Raw genomic sequence first — 19,100 nt, 5'->3', positions numbered from 1 at the left:
GTTGTATGAGGTTTGGGGGCCTGTCTGGTGTGAAAAACACTTGGTTTCAGCAGTGTGGGTGCTGTATTTGAAATGCTATTGAGCCATGAAGAAGACCCACCTGTCCCAGTGTATTACCTGTAGTGTAATCTTCAGAAAATCATAAAAAATTAAAGAAAGGGGCCACAGCCACAGCAAGGTTGTACGAGGTTCGGGGGCCTGTCTGGTGTGTAAAACACTTGGTTTCAGCAGTGTGGCTGTTGTATTTGAATTGCTATTGAGCCATGAAAAAGACCCACCTATCCCAGTGTGTTACCTTTAGTGTTATCTTCGGAAAAAAAATAAAGGGGCCACAACCCAAAACAAAGCTGGGAAAAGTCAGAGGACCTGCTTAGTGTGCAAAACACTTACATGCAGCATTGTGGGTGCTGTGATTTAAATGCTATTGGTTTGTGAACAGAATACCCCTATCCCAGTGCATTGTGCCACATTAAATAAAAGCACGAGAAAAAGAGATTCAGAACGCAAAGCTGTGTCAGTGTTCTGTATAAAAAGTCTCTTGGAACATCATGGGAGCTGTTTTTAATAAGCCGCTGAGTAAAGAATATTTTAATCTTCCTGCTGTCAGTAGTATTGTGAATATAGTTGACCCTTACCTGAATGAAAACAGGACGTATAGGAGGGGTTTCAGAAATCAAACATAGCTTTATTCCCGTGCTTACAGTCTGGGTAATGGGAGACTGCGCTGTTCTGCTTCCTATGGTCATATACGGGTTTTTCGCATGAAGCCGTATTGAACAGTATTTCTCGCGTTGTGAACGTGTGCACACAGCGATCCCCGTGTTCCAGTTCGTGCGTAATCACGCATCGATGAAAAACCGGAGGTTTAAAAAAAGATAATTAGCACACTGATAGTTTGGTGTAGAGGCTTTGGAAATATCCACAAGTCGTGGTCTTTAAAATGCATTTGGTTTGAAGGCGTTCTGTGCTTCCATTGCGAAAATATGGACAAAAGAATATTCGAGTGTGGTCAAAAAAACGTCATAAAAACGACAAAGTGAAGGCTGAGAAAGCATTCACAATGTATTTTATACACAAAGCATGTGTTTTTGTAATTCTAAGAGATTTCGCGAAAGCCCTACAGGCGTGCCAAAATCATTCTCTAACTTCAAGCTAACTTTACCCTGGTCACGTTTTGCACGTTCAAGTAGTTTTAATGCGGCTCCTTCGGACACGGTGCTGATCTTTTGGAAAGAAGGAGGCAAAACCGACACGTTCTCATACCGGGAGTCGAACCCGGGCCACCTGGGTGAAAACCAGGAATCCTAACCCCTAGACAATATGGCAGCGAACAACCACGCTGTTCCCGGCATCATGCAAGAAAACTACATAAATATGAGAAAACACGCAAGAGAGTTGTCACTCAGAGTGTCGAAGGGTCGATGTATACTGGGGCAACGTCAGGACTTTTCCGAATTATGTCACACGAAGAGAGCACAGCCTTTTCCGCCCTGCCACGTGTGTATCGATAACTCGCTGTGATTGTATAGTGGTCAGTACTTTGCGTTGTGGCCGCAACAACCCCAGTTCGAATCCGGGTCACGGCAGAATAGGGGCGTCTGCTCTTACTACTTGCACGAATGAAGGCAAAAAAAAGCCAATCGATGTGAACGAACGGCGCTTTACAGAGGAGTACTGCCTGACTGGATCGTTGATGAACGACAGAGGCCACTCCGACCTCTTCTCGGTTTTCTTCAATGACTTACTAAGGATCTTCTTCACATTCACCCATGCAGGGGAAGCCAGTTACACCAAAGCAAACGCAGGAAAGTGCATTTCAAGCAGAGACCAGGAGGGACTTGTTTACACCGAGAGTGGTCGGAGAATGGAACAATGCGCCCAGCCCTGTTGCTGGAGCCGATTCTTGATGAGATCTTGGGCTCACTAAGAGGCCCCCGCTGGATGCTAATCTTTCTGTTGTTCTTGCAGGTCCTGCGCTGCTTTTGAGCCGACAGAGCTCGTGCTGGTCTGTCGGCACAGCCCAATTACAAATGATCGGCTCCGCGTACAGAAGGAACGTGCGTTTGGTACAAGAGTGCACGAAGGCACTGGAAATACATTGGGAACAAATGACCGGTCGCTCAAGACCTCTGTGAAGTACAGGAGCGTGCAAAATGAGGCTGTTTCCGCCCGGTCTCGAACCGGGGACCTTTCGCGTGTTAGGCGAACGTGATAGCTGCTACACTACGGAAACCTGCAGGGACCGCTGCTGGTGTCTCGCTTGCGTTTCGGGCTGAGAAAGGGACGCGTCACTTTAGGCAGGGGGCGCTGGAGAGAGGAACAAAGGGCGCGATGAAACACAATGCCGAAACCCAGGATCGAACCAAGGACCTTTAGATCTTCAGTCTAACGCTCTCCCAAATGAGCTATTTCGGCAGTGCGCAGAGCCCACAGCCACCTGCTCCAGCCTTCCTGTGTTGCGGCATGAGCGCACCAAGAGTAGCGGGAGAGTGTTGCAGGAACGTCACTCAGAAGGAAAGCCACCCAGGTGCGCCCTCTGAGCTCTGTCCAGCGCATCTTGCTCGCGTGGACTCCTGCCTGCGACGGGCATGAAACAATTAGCAAGAACAGAACGACACCCCATGGGTGTCTCATGACCACACCTTAGGTTGTGACACGTGCAGGTGTGAGGGGTTGCCGGGCTACTTTGGAGCAGAGCTTGGGCGGAGGGGGGGCGGGAAAGCAGACAAAGAGGTGACACCTCAAGGTCTGAACGATCACAGCTCTCCGCCGCCCCAGGCTTCCGCTTCCTGTGCAGAGCCCTGAGCTGTTGTTGCTGCGGACGCTGTCTTTTCTGCACTCGGGGTAGGAGTGAATGTTGAGTTGCCCTTAGAAATGAAGCAGAGCACTTCAACGGCACGGGTGTGTGTGTGTGCGTGCGCCCTGGTGATTCTGGGAGACAGATTGAACCTGGGCTAAAAGAGAGGGGCCTTAGCCCTCTTCCATTTGCTAGTTCAAAGTTGTACAACCCATTTGTATATGCTAGGCGGCACAGTTGTCGTGCACAAAGAACGCTTTGAAAAGCGTCAAAAGCAAGTCATTCCGAGTTGGTCGTTTGTGTTTTCGAAATGCTGAATTGCTGCTAAATGCTGAAATGATCTCACAGCTCCTCGGTTGTTATTTCTGCTCCGTAAAGGAATCACAGCACGCGTCGCCGTCCAGCCCAGCGGCCCAGTGCTGAGCTTAGTCAATGCGATTCAGCTGCTTCCAGTGCCTTTATTGGAGTGCGCTGATTGACTGTGCTCTCTCTCCAGAGACCAGCACGCCTGTCATGGACAGAGCAGGAAAGGCGGCGCCACATTCTACAGCCCTCTCCACGCAATCGACAAAATCGGGCTATTGAAGTGGAGAAAATCGCCTCTCCAGAAAGTGCAAATATCATCTTGGAGAGTATAAATCCTATTGCCGAAGGTCAGCCCTGTCTACCAGAGTAACCCTCCCTCCTCCTGCAGCGATGATCAGCTCGTCTCACATGCGAGAAGTCTTCAGTTGGAAACAAGCTTCCCCTCTTCTCGCGCGTTTTGCACATTTAATGCGGCTCCTTCGTATGGTGCTGATCTTTTGGAAAGCAGGAGGCAAAACTGACACATTCCCATACCGGGAGTATGGAGTTTTCAACCCGGGCCGCCTGGGTGAAAACCAGGAATCCTATCCGCTAGACGATATGGGAGCACACAACCCCGCTGTTCCGGGCATCATGCAAGCAAACTACATAAATATGAGAAAACACGCAAGAGAGTTGTCACTCAGAGTGTCGAAGGGTCGATGTATACTGGGGCTCAGTTGAAATGCAACATCAGGACTTTTCCGAATTATGTCACACGAAGAGAGCACAGCCTTTTCCGCCCTGTCACGTGTGTATCGGTAACTCGCCGTGATCGTATAGGGGTCAGTACTTTGCGTTGTGGCCGTCCTGATGTACCCCGGTCTCCCGCGTGACAGGTGGGGATACTCGCCACTATACTAACAAGGAAGACATCGCTCTCTGCTTAGTGTGCAAAACACTTACTTGCAGCATTGTGGGTGCTGTGGTTTAAATGCTATTGGTTTGTGAACAGAATACCCTTATCCCAGTGCATTGTGCCACATTAAATAAACGCACGAGAAAAAGAGATTCAGAACACAAAGCTGTGTCAGTGTTCTGTGTAAAAAATCGGTTTGAACATCACGGGAGCTGTTTTTAATAAGCTGCTGAGTAAAGAATATTGTAGCATTTACAGGTTCTTTTCAGAACAAAGGACGAGTGGAGACGCGATTAACAAACAAGCGCTTTGTTATTTACAGTGCCTTGCGAAAGTATTCGGCCCCCTTGAACTTTTCAACCTTTTGCCACATTTCAGGCTTCAAACATAAAGATATAAATTTTTTATTTTATGTGAAGAATCACCAACAAGTGGGACACAATTGTGAAGTGGAACGAAATCTATTGGATTTTTGAAACTTTTTTAACTAATAAAAAAATGAAAAGTGGGGCGTGCAAAATTATTCGGCCCCCTTGCGTTAATACTTTGTAGAGCCACCTTTTGCTGCGATTACAGCTGCAAGTCGCTTGGGGTATGTCTCAATCAGTTTTGCACATCGAGAGACTGAAATTCTTGCCCATTCTTCCTTGCAAAACAGCTCGAGCTCAGTGAGGTTGGATGGAGAGCGTTTGTGAACAGCAGTTTTCAGCTCTTTCCACAGATTCTCGATTGGATTCAGGTCTGGACTTTGACTTGGCCATTCAAACACCTGGATACGTTTATTTGTGAACCATCCCTTTGTAGATTTTGCTGTATGTTTGGGATCATTGTCTTGTTGGAAGATAAATCTCCGTCCCAGTTTCAGGTCTTTTGCAGACTCCAACAGGTTTTCATCCAGAATGGTCCTGTATTTGGCTGCATCCATCTTCCCCTCAATTTTAACCATCTTCCCTGTCCCTGCTGAAGAAAAGCAGGCCCAAACCATGATGCTGCCACCACCATGTTTGACAGTGGGGATGGTGTGTTGAGGGTGATGAGCTGTGTTGCTTTTACGCCAAACATATCATTTTGCATTGTGGCCAAAAAGTTCGATTTTGGTTTCATCTGACCAGAGCACCTTCTTCCACATGTTTGGGGTGTCTCCCAGGTGGCTTGTGGCAAACTTTAGACGAGACTTTTTATGGATATCTTTGAGAAATGGCTTTCTTCTTGCCACTCTTCCATAAAGGCCAGATTTGTGCAGTGTAAGACTGATTGTTGTCCTATGGACAGACTCTCCCACCTCAGCTGTAGTTCTCTGCAGTTCATCCAGAGTGATCATGGGCCTCTTGGCTGCCTCTCTGATCAGTCTTCTCCTTGTCTGAGCTGAAAGTTTAGAGGGACGGCCAGGTCTTGGTAGATTTGCAGTGGTCTGATACGCCTTCCATTTCAAGATGATCGCTTGCACAGTGCTCCTTGGGATGTTTGAAGCTTGGGAAATCTTTTTGTATCCAAATCCGGCTTTAAACTTCTCCACAACAGTATTACGGACCTGCCTGGTGTGTTCCTTGGTCTTCATGATGCTCTCTGCGCTTTCAACAGAACCTTGAGACTATCACAGAGCAGGTGCATTTATACAGAGACTTGATTACACACAGGTGGATTCTATTTATCACCATCAGTCATTTAGGACAACATTGGATCATTCAGAGATCCTCGCTGAACTTCTGGAGTGAGTTTGCTGCACTGAAAGTAAAGGGGCCGAATAATTTTGCACGCCCCACTTTTCATTTTTTTATTAGTTAAAAAAGTTTCAAAAATCCAATAGATTTCGTTCCACTTCACAATTGTGTCCCACTTGTTGGTGATTCTTCACATAAAATAAAAAATTTATATCTTTATGTTTGAAGCCTGAAATGTGGCAAAAGGTTGAAAAGTTCAAGGGAGCCGAATGCAAGGCACAGTATAATCACACTTTATTATGAACACTACCATTAAAACTACAAGTTGTACTCTCACTAATGTTAAAATGAATACACTAGTAGTAGTATTAGTTGCTGCCCGTGACGTCACATACGCTCTCTGTGACGAATGCGAGACACCTAGACACATACAGTGAAACACTGGAAAAAATGCATTTAAACTGTTACTTACATACATTTATCAACTTGGAATATAATTTTCTAGCTCTAGGATAGAGTTACCTAAATAATCATATGAATAATCATTGTTTAATTTCGGATTGAACATTATTAACACTAAACGCACTATGGTAATTGATCGATACAGTCTTTATTGACTGTTTTCTAGATATTTAAACAGGGTCAAGAAAAGAATCAGTACTCACCAATCAGTGAAGTTAATCGATTATTCTATGGTCCTTCAGTTGAATAAATTGGTTGTCGATACATAAGTGATTAATAATTCTCCTCCGTTCCCTCCGCGTGTCTCCCGCGGTCTCGCTCTCTGGCGGCGCTCTGGCTGGTGTCTGTGACGTCACAGCGCTCTTTCTGACAGAGCAGAGCGCGTCTCCGCTGGAGGAGACTCCTGTCCGGAGACCGGGGGGCTTTTCATACAAATATAAAATCTCCCCCCCCAAAAAAAAACACACCGGACTGTGAAGAGAAGCGAATCATCACAGTTGGAGAAGGAGAGCGACAAACCTAGGAATAAAATTCATTAAACAGAAAAAAAAAAGTTTACATCGCAGATTATTGCGTTAAAAAACGTACCCGTGTGGAGCAGTAGAGGACAAGCACGAGTCCCTGAAATAAGCGCTTTTAAGAGTTCTACACAAATCTTCAGAGTAAAGAAGCCGGGAGGATCAGACTCCTGATCCTGGAGGTTAAAATGTGTATCCTGGTTTTATTTCCACCCAGCTCTCAGTTCCATTAGTGGTCTGAATTTAAATTAACTGTATAACTGTTACCAGACTTAATCTAAATTGTAAATTTATAAGACTGGCTACTAATAATAAATATACTGATCAAAGTGTCAATACTGGTGTTTATAAAATAAATACTGTAGCATTTGCAGGTTCTTTTCAGAACAAAGGACGAGTGAAGACGCGATTAACAAACAAGCATTAACACAAAACCAAACACAGGATATACACACACATGAGGAGACTGACGGAACACGTACACATAGTTAGGGTGGTAATTACCTAACAACACACTATACTTTTACAAGACTACACAAGGCACTAGAACTACTAGGACATTATTTACACAGGTAGGGTCAGCCGCTGGTCATCGTGCTGACTCTCAGACTCTCCCCGGCTACCACTCCCAGCATGCCCAGCGGTACTACGAGCGCCTAGGGGCGCTTTCTCCTCACCACCAGGCGAGGGCTTTACACTGCCCCCACCTGAAGTGTCTGGCGTCTGGCGTCTGGCGTCCTCAGGCTGTACTCGTACTGGGCTAACTGCTGTGGAACCCTGCGTGAGCGGCCGCTGCGCCGCGGTGACGGCTGGCGACCCACGGACGCCCCACTATCGGCCGGCTCCAGCCCCGGCTGCTCCTCTAGAGCCTCCCCACACGGCTCCTCCTCCCGGGCCCGGTAGGGGGCCAGGCGGTCTCGGTGCAGGACCACCACTCTCCCCCGTGTTCGCAACCAACCAACTCCTGCCGGCTCAAGTCCAAACTGGCCCCCACTCGCTGCAGTACATCCAGCCCCAGAATGCAGTCCTCCTGGATGGGTGCAAGGTAGCAGGGGTGGCGCACCGTCGCTGCACCTAGACGGAAGGCAAGCACCCGTTTCCCCCGGACTGCGGCGAGCTGTCCCGTCACGGTCCTTAGCCACAGGCCAGAGGCCTCCCATCCTGGGGGGTTGGTCCCCTCGGTGTCGGGGAGGACGCCCGGCCGGAGTAAGGTTACCGATGAACCGGCGTCGAGTAGGGCCAGGCAGGCTTGGTCCTCGATTCGGCAGTGGAGGTACAGGCCCCGGCTACAGCCGACTCGCCCCACGGTGGCGTGAGGGGCGCCGGTCTTAACAGCGCTCTCCGGAGCGGGGGTTGAGGTGTTCGAGGGGCGGCCTTCCCCACGCTGAGTCGCCCCGTTCCCGTTTCCCGACGCCGATCGAGGAGTATGAGGTTCGGGTGCCCGGCAGAACCGGGCTCGGTGTCCCCTCTTCCCGCAGCGGTTGCAAATCAGCGTGCGGGGCTGTTCCGCGGGTGTCGCTGCCCGAGCTGGCTCCTCTTCCCCCTCGCTGGATCCCTCCGTCGCCGTCTCGGTCAGCCGGCAGGGCGCACTGCGTCTGCTGGCGCTTCCAGTCACCCCGAACACGGCCTCAGCCCGTGTAGCAAGGGCCAAGGCCTGCTCCAGTGATGTTGGTGCGGCCAGCTGCACGTGGCGCCGCAGCTCCTCGGGTGAGAGGGCCTTGAGAAAAGCCTGGAGAGCCATTTCCCGCTGCGCCTCCCGGGGGAAAGTTGGGTATCCTCGGCGGGCGAGGAACGCGACATCAGCGGCAACCAGGCCCAGTCGCTCTCCTGGTTGGCGCCGCCGCAGGGCCAGCCTCTCCCGCATCAAGTCCGGCGCCTCCTCCACACCGAAGCACAGCTGGAGAGCCGCCGCCAGCGCCGTGTATTCGCCTCTGTCCTCCTCCGGGACGTCCAGGAGTGCCTGGCAGGCCGCTCCTTCTAGCACCGCCGCCAGGTGGCCGACCATCTCCGCCCGGCTCCAGCCATTCGTCCGGGCCGCGAGCTGGAACTGCGCCTCGTAGATTTCCCACGGCGCTTCCCCATTGTAGCGACCTGGTCTCACCCGCGCCGATGGGTGTGGGAATCGCTGATCGGCTCCGGCAGGGAGAGTATCCTCTCTCTGGGGTGCTCGCTGACCAGGAGTAGCGGCCGGTCGCCCCACTTCTACCGGCGGAACCACTATTGAATAGCCCTGGTAAGGGCTGTGACTACCTGTCGCACCCAGGAGTTGCTCAGGCTCCCTATGTGCGCTGCCGATGGGTTTTGTTTCTTCCAGCGTCAGCCGGCGCTTAATAGAATCGGGTACTGTCTGCCATGAGTTGTCCATTCTGCCCGCTTTTGACACTAATGTAGCGTTTTGCAGGTTCTTTTCAGAACAAGGACGAGTGGAGACGCAACTAACAAACAAACATTAGCTTTATTCGTTTACAACCACACAAAACCAAACACAGGATCTACACACACATGAGGAGACTGACGGAACACGTACACATATTTAGGGTGGTAATTACCTAACAACACACTATACTTTTACAGGACTACACAGGGCACTAGAATCACTAGGACATTATTTACACAGGTAGGGTCAGCCGCTGGTCATCGTGCTGACCCTCAGACTCTCCCCGGCTACCACTCCCAGCATGCCCAGCGGTACTACGAGCGCCTAGGGGCGCTTCCTCCTCACCACCAGGCGAGGGCGTTACAATATCATTTTATGCTTTAAATTAAATAAATTTTATTTATTATGAATGTGCCTGAAATTTATCAGTACTTTAGAGGGTTCTACCATTTTAGACGTTATGCTGTTCCTGTCTGATTTATCAAATGTGTCACTTAAATCTCCAGTCATTTCTATATCAGTCTGAAGGCCTTGCAGTAAGGATTGCAATTCATCCAAAAATGCCAAGTTTTCCACTGGTGATACATACAAGGAAATGAATGTACATTTTCCCCCAAAATCAAAACATTTAAAATCAAATACCTCATCTGCAGGTGGAGAGAATAATGTCAGAATAAATACAGGTTTAAAAGTCAAGAGCATTGATAGTCCTATTTTAAAATGACACTAAAATGCTCACAATATATTGGAAAAAAGCTCTGTAAAATGCAAAAATAATAAAAAATCCACTTACAATATGCTAAAAATGGCAAGAATACTTAAAACAGGTGTGTAAAATTAAAATAAATAAAACAAATTAAAAATACATTCTAAATGGGTTTAAAATTCAGGAATGTGATTGGTCAGATGCTTACGATGAGTGCTCTTGGTGTTTCGTGTGATTTACCGAATTGAAAAAAAAAATCAATTTATAAACGGCAAGATCTCGTATGAAAAAAAAGTTCTTAAGTATCTTTGTTGTAACAGCTGCGCCAGAACTATTCAGATACATCAGAAAAGTACCTGAACTTGACTGGTTTATATTCAGTTATGTGCATTGGGAACGAAAGGGAGACTTAGATGGATTTTATTAGGTTTTAGGAATCAGAAATTTTATTTTTACACGTTTATGCCTACGAGCAGAAATAACTTCCTGCTTTCAGCGCCGTTTTTGTTTTTGCTTGTAACCTCGAAAAGAGAAACCCAGTACTGACTCACAGAAACCCCCCGGAGTTTCTGTGTTTCTGGGATTTAAGAGGGATTTACAGTATGCACCGGTGTTAGGAGTCTGGAAGGAGGAGACGCGCATTCCGCACGGGGAGCGTAGAGCAATGAGCCGCACCTGCAGCTCGCCGAGTCCTGTCCTATATAACCGCAGAGCCCGGACACACACAGCCTCTCCAGCCAGTGTTGGAGACTTACAGGGTTAAAGCCCGGAGGTTGAGAGTAGAGTTTGTGTGCGAGTAAAAGACTAAGGGAATAGGGTTTGGTGCACAGAAGAGGTTTAGGTTTGGTTTTTGTTTGCTTTTGACACATTTGTAACGGCCATGGCGGCCTGTAGGGTCGGCATGCGCCGTTACTTTTGCGCGCGTTTGGTGTATAAGAGAGGTGAGGGCTCGGCTCACTCGGGTGATATTTCACGGTTGGACTTCTCAAGGAAGGTGTTACAGAAAGAGTTAAAGGTTAAGGCATTAGATGTTAATTGTTTAATTACTTTGCCGAAGGGAATTGGTTTTGACATTAGTTTCAAATCGGCAAAGTTATTGGAAGAATTTTGGAGAAAAATAGAAGAGAAAAAAGATGTGGGTCTGATTAGAATGTTTGAATGGCAGAAGCTGACGGATCTTTCTAATAGGACTGTGATTGTTCGTATGTTTAATGAGATGGTGATGATGGAAGATATTGTGACATGGTTGTCTAAGTATTGTTTAGTGAAAGGTGAGCCTCAGAAAGTCTTGGATGATGATGGCATCTGGAACTGTGCATGGAGAGTACCTGTTTCGTTGCATGAAGACAAAAATGGTTATGGTGGATTTAAACACATTCCTTCTTTGATTGGATTAGGTGAAAATAGAGGCCTTGTGTTCTACCAAGGGCAGCCAAAACTGTGCAGGAGGTGTGGGGAGCTGGGTCACTTTGTGGATGCCTGTACAAAGGTGGTGTGTAGTAAGTGCAAGGAAATTGGACATGCATATACTGAATGTACAAGCGTGAGGAAATGCAATCTATGTGAGTGTGAAGGTCATGTGTTTAAAGACTGTCCAAATTCCTTTGCAAATAGAACAAAACTGGGAAGACCGATGCAAAAACAGGAAGAGTTTGAAGAGGTATTTAGGGCTGGAGCAGTGGTTCTGGATCAGGAACTGGATGTGGTTGACGTTGAAGAAAGTAGTGGAAAAGAGAGTGAGGGTTCAGAATGGAGTGAAGGAGATGAGGCTGAGGTAGAAGAGAATGATAATGATGTGGAAAGTGAGGTGGATTCTGAATTGATCGGTAGCATCTCTCCTGATCGTCTGCCACCCGTGGAGACTGAAAGTGCTCAAATGGAATGTACAGAACAGAGGGTGCAGTCTAAAAGGTCCGCTGAGACATCTGATTTAGAAAGTGATCTAACTCCGAGTGGAAAAGTGAGGGAAGATCATTTTCAGAGTCCTCAGATGGCAGGTTCTACCATGGGATTAGTTCTCTCCAATCCTATTGATCCAGCTTTAGAACTAGAGATTCAAGAAGGGCAGGTGGAGAACCATCCTATTGATGGTGGAGGAGGAGGCAAGGAGAGCAAATGGAAAAAGAAAAAGGCCTGTATAGTAGGTGTCACAGACTGAATGATTCTAGCCAGAGCTTTTAGTCTCCCCTGGTCTAACTTTAAGTATGGCTCTGAACATTGTGTCCATAAATGTGAGAAGCATTCGATCCAAGTTAAGGGCAAGGACTATATTATCATTTGTGAGTAAGGTAAATGCTGATATTATGTTGTTACAGGAGTGTGGATTACCTTTTAAAAACAGCTATAAGGATATGGAAGAACTGTGGACATTGGGCACATCAATTTGGAGTGGGTCCAATGAGAATAAATCTGATGGTATAGCTGTTTTAATTAAAAATAAGATGGTAGAGGTACGTCAGTACCTTGTAGTGAAACCAGGGAGAGCACTGGTGGTGTATCTGGGTTTCATGAATGTCAAATTTAAACTTTTAAATGTGTATTGTCCGAGTCGCCCACATGACAGATATGTCCTAATTCAGGAATTGAGAGAATATTTATTGGGATGGGAACCACTGGTTTTAGCTGGGGATTTTAATTGCCTTTTAGAAAGAGAAGGCAGAATGAGGGGTGAGAGACGGGTCCAATTTGATAAATCATCAATATTATTACAAATGGTATGTAAAGATTTTAAACTGAAAGATGCCCTCAAACTTCATAGTCAGGGGAGGGCAGGCTTCACATGGCACAAGTCTAATGGGACCCAAGCGTCACGGATAGATTTTGTTTTGATACGTGATTTTACTTGCACAACTGCAGGCTTAACCCCTGCTTTTTTCTCTGACCATTGTTTACTATCATGTACACTTGCTATTCCAAAGGCTGTTACTGTGGGGAAGGGTGTGTGGAAGCTGAATATTTCACTTCTGGAGGATGAGGAAGTGAGGAGCAGGTTCAGGGAAAGATATAAGGAATGGCAGTCTTTGTATGACCTGTTTGGCTCAAGAGCACAGTGGTGGGAGGAGGTGAAGGAGCGTACAAAAGCATTCTTCATAGAGATGGGGAGGAGAAAACAGGCTAGGATACGAAGGGTTGAAAACGGATTACAAAAGAGATTGCAGAGGTATGTTAAGTTATTAGAAGAGGGGTGGGACTTCAGTGAGGAAATCAAAGAATTAAAGAATGAGCTTTTAAATCTCTCTAGAGAAAAGATTAAAAAAATCATGTTTCAAAGCAAAGTGAAAGAGCTTGAAGAAGGTGAAAAATGTACAAGATTCTTTTTCAAGAAAAGGGTTGCAGGGAGGGGACTAATGTCAGCATTGAAGGGACGAGAGGGGCTTTTGCAAACTTGTATGGAAGACATGTTGACTGTAGCTGAGGATTTCTATGGGGAGTTGTTTGGAAAGAAACAAGTGTCTAAGGATTTGTTAGAAAAATTTGTGCAAGTCATTCCAAAGGGTGTAAAAGACTATACTGTGTTATCAAAAGACCTTTCTGTAGAAGAGTTAATAGAAAGTTTGAAGACCTTCAAAATGGGCAAGACTCCAGGGTTGGATGGTCTACCCATCGAGTTTTATAGAGCCTTTTGGGATATTTTAGCATTGGATCTTTTAACCATTTTTAAAGAATTTGAGTTTTTAGAAGAACTGCCGGACAGCTTTAAGACGGGAGTTGTGATCTTACTATTCAAAAAGAATGATCGCACAGACCTGGCAAATTGGCGACCGATAACTTTATTGAATTGTGATCTTAAACTGTTTTCCAAGTGTTTAACGCTTCGATTAAAATCTGTCCTGAGTGAAGTCATTCATCCAGATCAAGCTTGTGGTGTGGCAGGGAGGAGGATTACGGACAGCCTGATACTGATTAGAGATACCATAGGTTATGCGAGAGAGAGGAATATTGGATTAGCGGTCTTAAACTTGGATTTTGAGAAAGCTTACGATCGTATCTCTCATGAGTATATGTTTAGAGTACTACAAAAGATGGGGCTTTCAACCAGGTTCCTCACTTGGGTAAGGTTATTATATAAGGGTATAGGAAGTAGAATAATGATTAATGGAAGCATGTCAAATGTGGTTAATGTGAATTGCGGTGTTCGCCAAGGCTGTCCGTTATCCCCACTCCTTTTTGTTTGCTGCATAGAACCACTGGCACAAGCCTTAAGAATGGAGAATGGGATTGAAGGCATTAAAATCCCTGGGAGTGGCGCCCAAGAGGTGAGAACTGTACTATACATGGACGATGTAAATGTCTTTTGTACAGAGTATAAGGGAGTCAGAAATAGCTTGGAGGTGACAACCCAGTTTTGCGGAGCATCAGGGGCCAAGCTGAATAAAAACAAATGTGTGCTGATGCAATATGGAAACTGGAGTGAAGAGGAAAATGTGGGAATCACAATTCGTAGAGATGAAATAAAGATCTTGGGAATAAACTTTGATAGAAATGGGATGGGGAGTAGGAATTGGGAGAGGGTGGTAGGGAAAGTCAAAAGCAAGATCGGCCTGTGGAGTTTACGGGAATTAACAATGGACGGCAAGGTTTTAGTTGTCAAGACTGTAATTTTACCATTACTGTTGTTTGTCAGTGCTGTTTTTATGCCATCAAGGTCTGTTTTATTGGTTTTAAAGAGGGCTATTTTTTATTTTTTCTGGAGGTCAAAATGGGAGAGAGTAAAGAGGGTGGTTATAGAAAAAAAGGTGGAAATGGGTGGAAAAGGCATGCCTGAACTGTTCACTTTCCTAATGTACAAATATGTATCATTACATTTGTCTTTAGCAGTAGGGAACAGGGGGAAAGTATCCTTTATGTCTCGCTTTTTGTGTGGTTTTTATTTAAGGACATTGAAAGTTTTAGAGGTCCCTTTAACAGCACCTGTTGCTTTTAACCTCCCATATTCATATTTTATCATAAAGAAATTTTTAAGGAAATTGAATTTGGAAAATGAGGCACTGGATGTGTTGACAAGTGCAAGAAGGTTGGAACTTGTTGTGCAGGGTAGAGGTGCAGTATGTCATATTCGTGGCCTTGTGGCTGGGGATCCCAGCCATGTTTGGAAAAGGGTTGGCCACACGGTTTTGTTGAACAGACACAGAGACATGTGCTGGTTGATTGCACATGAAGTTTTACCAACAAGGGCTGTGATGCATTCGAGAGGCATGGGGAAGACATCAAGGTGTCCAGTGGAAGGATGCGGACAAGAAGAATCCATCCGACACGTCCTGTGGGACTGTGGCATCGCAAAAGAGGTGTGGACATTGGCTAACAGCTGGATAAGGTGCTTTCTGGCTTGCGGTATAAGTGACCCCCAGGTAGTGCTTTATGGATATGGACTTGAGAAGCTATCAAAATCGGAAGAAAGCAAAGCCTGGCAGGTCATCTGTTGCCTAAGGGAAGCTTTATGGAAGACTAGAACTACATTGGTATATAGAATGGAAAAAACTCTGCCTCTGTCAGTGATACAGAAGGCTGTGTCTTATTTGAGAGACTACATTTTGATCCACCGGAGAAGATTTGGGGAGAAAGAGACTGAGAGGGTCTGGAAGTTGACATTATGGCCCAAGCATGTTGCAATCAAATGGTGATGGAGCACAAGTCATGTTTCTGCAGGTCATGTTGGAAATTTTTTTTGTGATACCTCTTGCCTTGCATAAAAACTGTCTAGTGTTTTTATTCTTTGCTTTTGTATCTTATTTAATTTTATGTAGAAATTAATAGTGAAAGTTGTTATTGCTTGTGTATCAATAAAAACTTTAAAATTCATTTTCCTTTTGAGCAGAAGCTGGGTTTCTTCCTCTAATTAAAGTTATAGGAGTTGTGGTTACTGTGCTAGACTGTTGGGAATAGCGCTTTTATTTATTTTTTCTGCCAAACAGTCTGCTGTATACGTGAAATAAAGATGAGTGCTTTCTTGATACTTCACAAGAGTGTACATAATTCACGAGCTGTATTAAAAAAAAAATGAACTGGAAGAAAAGCAATAGGGCTGGAGTTTATAGACTGTGATGCAAATATAAGAGTAGGAAAGGTGGGGACTAGTTCAGGAGCACAACCGCCCCTCCCCTGCCCATTCTCCCAGTAGGGTCTGTTGTAACCCAGTGTGAAATTCAGCTCCTTGCAGTTCAGCTTTTGATCACTCAGCTGAGAAGCCCTGAGAATATGGGGCAAATACAGGAGATACCAACCAGCCTGGAGGGAGAGTTTTTATTCCCAAGGGCTGACTTGTTTTACAACAAACAAACAAAAACTTCTGTTCTGCTGCTCAAGACTTGCTCCACTGTTTTATCTTGTCTCTTGTTCAGCCAGAATGTGACAAATTGTGATCCCTTTATGGAGGAAATTTTAGCTTTTGTAGGTAATTATACCACTTGACAGTGTTACAGTTGTTGGCGGGGGGGAACCCAGTGATCTCAGTCTTACATAGACAATGGCCAGTCTGCACAAACCTCCAGTCAGCACAGCTCTGACCCCTGTAGTGTCACCCAGGTCTTCACTGTGGGACAATGATTATTCAGGATAACTGAGGAATGTATTCCAAAGCAGTCAATGGAAGTATGTAATTAAAGTCAAGTCTTGATAAGTAGAGTATATTATCTATTTACTATACTTTTACATCGTGACAAACAAATTTCAAATCCACCACCAACACATGTAGCATATTAAAGATGGGTCTCTGCAGTGCACAGGAATCTCAGTTCACTTATAAAAACTTTAGCTAATAAACTGCCTGAAATGTCTTTTTTTTTTTTTTTACTGCTTGTTCTTTAAGGTACTAACTCATTGACATTATGTAAATCAAAATAAGACTATTCACAAAGAAAATGTTATCTAAAAATAAGTTATATGAAAAATACATTTCATGTACCTCGTGGCATCCTGGCTGGTGGTGAATGGCAGGCGGCTGCTATAAAAATAACATGCCTATTAGTATGATGTTGAAGACAAAACCAAAACAATACAACTTTGTTTTGCACTTTACAATTTATCACAATTTATCACAAGCTTGTCATCTGATTTAGGCTGCTATTCCTGTGAAAAATGTCCTTTGTTTAAGAAAAATTTAATTTGAAATATTTAGATTTTAAATATAAACCACTGACAATATGGTAATCACTTTTACAACTTTTAAGAAGTTGCAAGATAGCTTTACAACTATGTTGTCCTTAATCTATTCAGAAACTACCACTAAAATTGTAAGAAATTGTTCTCTAGACTCATCTTGTGGACTCTGTTCTCAATTAATTGGCTAGGTGTCGTTCATGAAGTCCAGTACTCGGTCGATCTCTCTCTTACCAAGAGACTACCCATCTAACGCTGCTGAGAAACTCCGGTGCCTGGTCTGGGAATGCTGTGCTACTCAGATTCTGTCAATAAATTTCAAAAATGAGGTTCACCTCTCAAAACTTTTTTTTTTGTTTACACTATTTGGCATTTCTTTGCAGTAGCAATTGAGTGGGATAGTTATTTGCCTTCTATGCTCTTCTGAAAATCATGTATCTTTTTGCCAGTCCCATATCCCTTCCTTATAGCCTTGCTAATGAGAATGAGAAATGCAATTTTTAAGACAATAACACAAACATAATTCTAACATTAATTTCAAGCTACAAGAAAATGAATATCTTCAGAATATGCCCTTTAATATACTTACTAAGTTTCTTTTTTGGAAATGGTCAGTGATCCAACCACTCCTGAGCTTGTCCTTCACCTTGAAATGTTGAGGGAGAAGAGCTCCTCTTTGATTACAACAATGTCACTTTCTGTCACGGACAGAATTATGACAGGCTGTTCATTTATTATAAATGACCCTCTTAAAGCCTTGATGTTGTCTTTTCTCTTTGGATTTATCCACCTTCTGATAGTCTCCATATCCGTGAGGCAGGCACAGTGTTCTTCACGGGCATCAATGCACAGTTTTTGTGCAGGTCCATCAAAAAAAAAAAATATATATATATATATATCTCCCTCTGCCATCTGTGTCGTTAGGGCTTTAGCGGCTGGATGACCTTGCCAGAATAATCACACACCACATCTCCTTTCTGGAAACCTGGAAGTCACAACCTTCTTGCCCTTCACAGGATTCTCGGTGATGCTCAGGCCTCTCTTGGTTTGACGCTTTACTATCTTTTTAAGTTGCTGGTCATTTGGTGGTAGCCCTGTGTTAGGCTTCCACTTCTCAAAAACTTCACTTTTCATTTTTTTTATTAGTTAAAAAAGTTTCAAAAATCCAATAGATTTCGTTCCACTTCACAATTGTGTCCCCACTTGATGGTGATTCTTCACATAAAATAAAAAATTTATATCTTTATGTTTGAAGCCTGAAATGTGGCAAAAGGTTGAAAAGTTCAAGGGGGCCGAATACTTTCGCAAGGCACTGTATCTAGTGTTAAGATCTGGAAGGAAAACTACAATATAAATCCTCAGAATATGTTCCAAACTTAGTGTTTGTCGGTGAAGATAATTGATTTGTAAACTTGCCATTAATGGTCTGCAGACATGTAAATCCTGCAGTGGCTGTAGTGGATCTTGGCCTTGATTCACTGTTGTAAAAACTTAAAATATCACAGGTCTCTGTAACACAATGTCAACACATAACTGAAAGGTTGCATTGTATTCAAACTTATTCTATAGCAGGTGTGCATTCTTGTGCAGGGTCTGATTGCTCCCCTGAACTTAAAAAAAGGAATAATTGTTGTTTTGTGAGGTATTGATTTTGAGATCGTGTTGATGCTTACTAAACACCTTCTTCTTTGAAGCCTTCAATTACTTCAATTGCTGAGCAGATGTTGGGATGTGTCGGCATTCTATAATAGTTCTCCACGGTCACATTGGAATGGGCTAAATAATCCACCACAATGTTCTTCTGTGCATTGGTGGCAGCGGTGGGGATGTCACCGGGAGGGCAGGAGGGGTGCCCAAGTGAGTCCTTTCAAAACAGAATGATGGCTCAGCTGCAATTGCACTTAGGTGCAAAAGTGATGGTATATTATGAAATTGCTCCCCACAAACAATTATATATATATAGCAAAACAAAAAAAAAACCCAACAAAATAGAACTAGTACACACGCACAAAAAACAAACCCTTTCTCTAAGAAGAAGTCTCTAAGAAGACCAGGAGTCCTACCACACTTAGGTCCTATCAGCTCCACACTGCAGCTATAGCGAGACTAAGCTGTCAACCCATCGGCTGGCTCATGTTTTTTTACTGAAGTCCTGGTGTCATAAGGGAGGACACCTAGCAGCTGCTCCAAAATTATGGCCTTGCCAATCTCCTCTTTGGAACACTGTTCTGGGCGAATTCATCTTCTGTACAGACCTCTCAGGCGGTAGTAGGTTTCCAT

At 44.7% G+C, this 19,100-nt stretch overlaps 2 protein-coding genes across 2 annotated transcripts in view; one reads left to right on the top strand and one right to left on the bottom strand.

Annotated features, from left to right (window-relative positions):
* Nucleotides 1–19,100, top strand: part of LOC148666183 (antigen WC1.1-like) — a 648,305-nt gene that overhangs the window by 461,514 nt on the left and 167,691 nt on the right. The window lies entirely within an intron of this gene.
* Nucleotides 6,770–9,469, bottom strand: LOC148666196 (uncharacterized). The gene is made up of 3 exons (XM_088632904.1): nt 9,452–9,469; nt 7,944–9,046; nt 6,770–6,779 (listed from the first exon to the last, which is right to left on the bottom strand). Exons 1-3 carry the CDS (start codon nt 9,467–9,469, stop codon nt 6,770–6,772), a joined length of 1,131 nt encoding a protein of 376 aa, XP_088489030.1.

The sequence above is a fragment of the Lepisosteus platostomus genome, chromosome 5 (genome assembly GCF_059453375.1).
Source record: "Lepisosteus platostomus isolate fLepPlt1 chromosome 5, fLepPlt1.hap1, whole genome shotgun sequence".
In the NCBI taxonomy this organism is placed as follows: Eukaryota; Metazoa; Chordata; class Actinopteri; order Semionotiformes; family Lepisosteidae; genus Lepisosteus; species Lepisosteus platostomus.
This window is presented reverse-complemented; position numbering and strand designations above follow the sequence as displayed.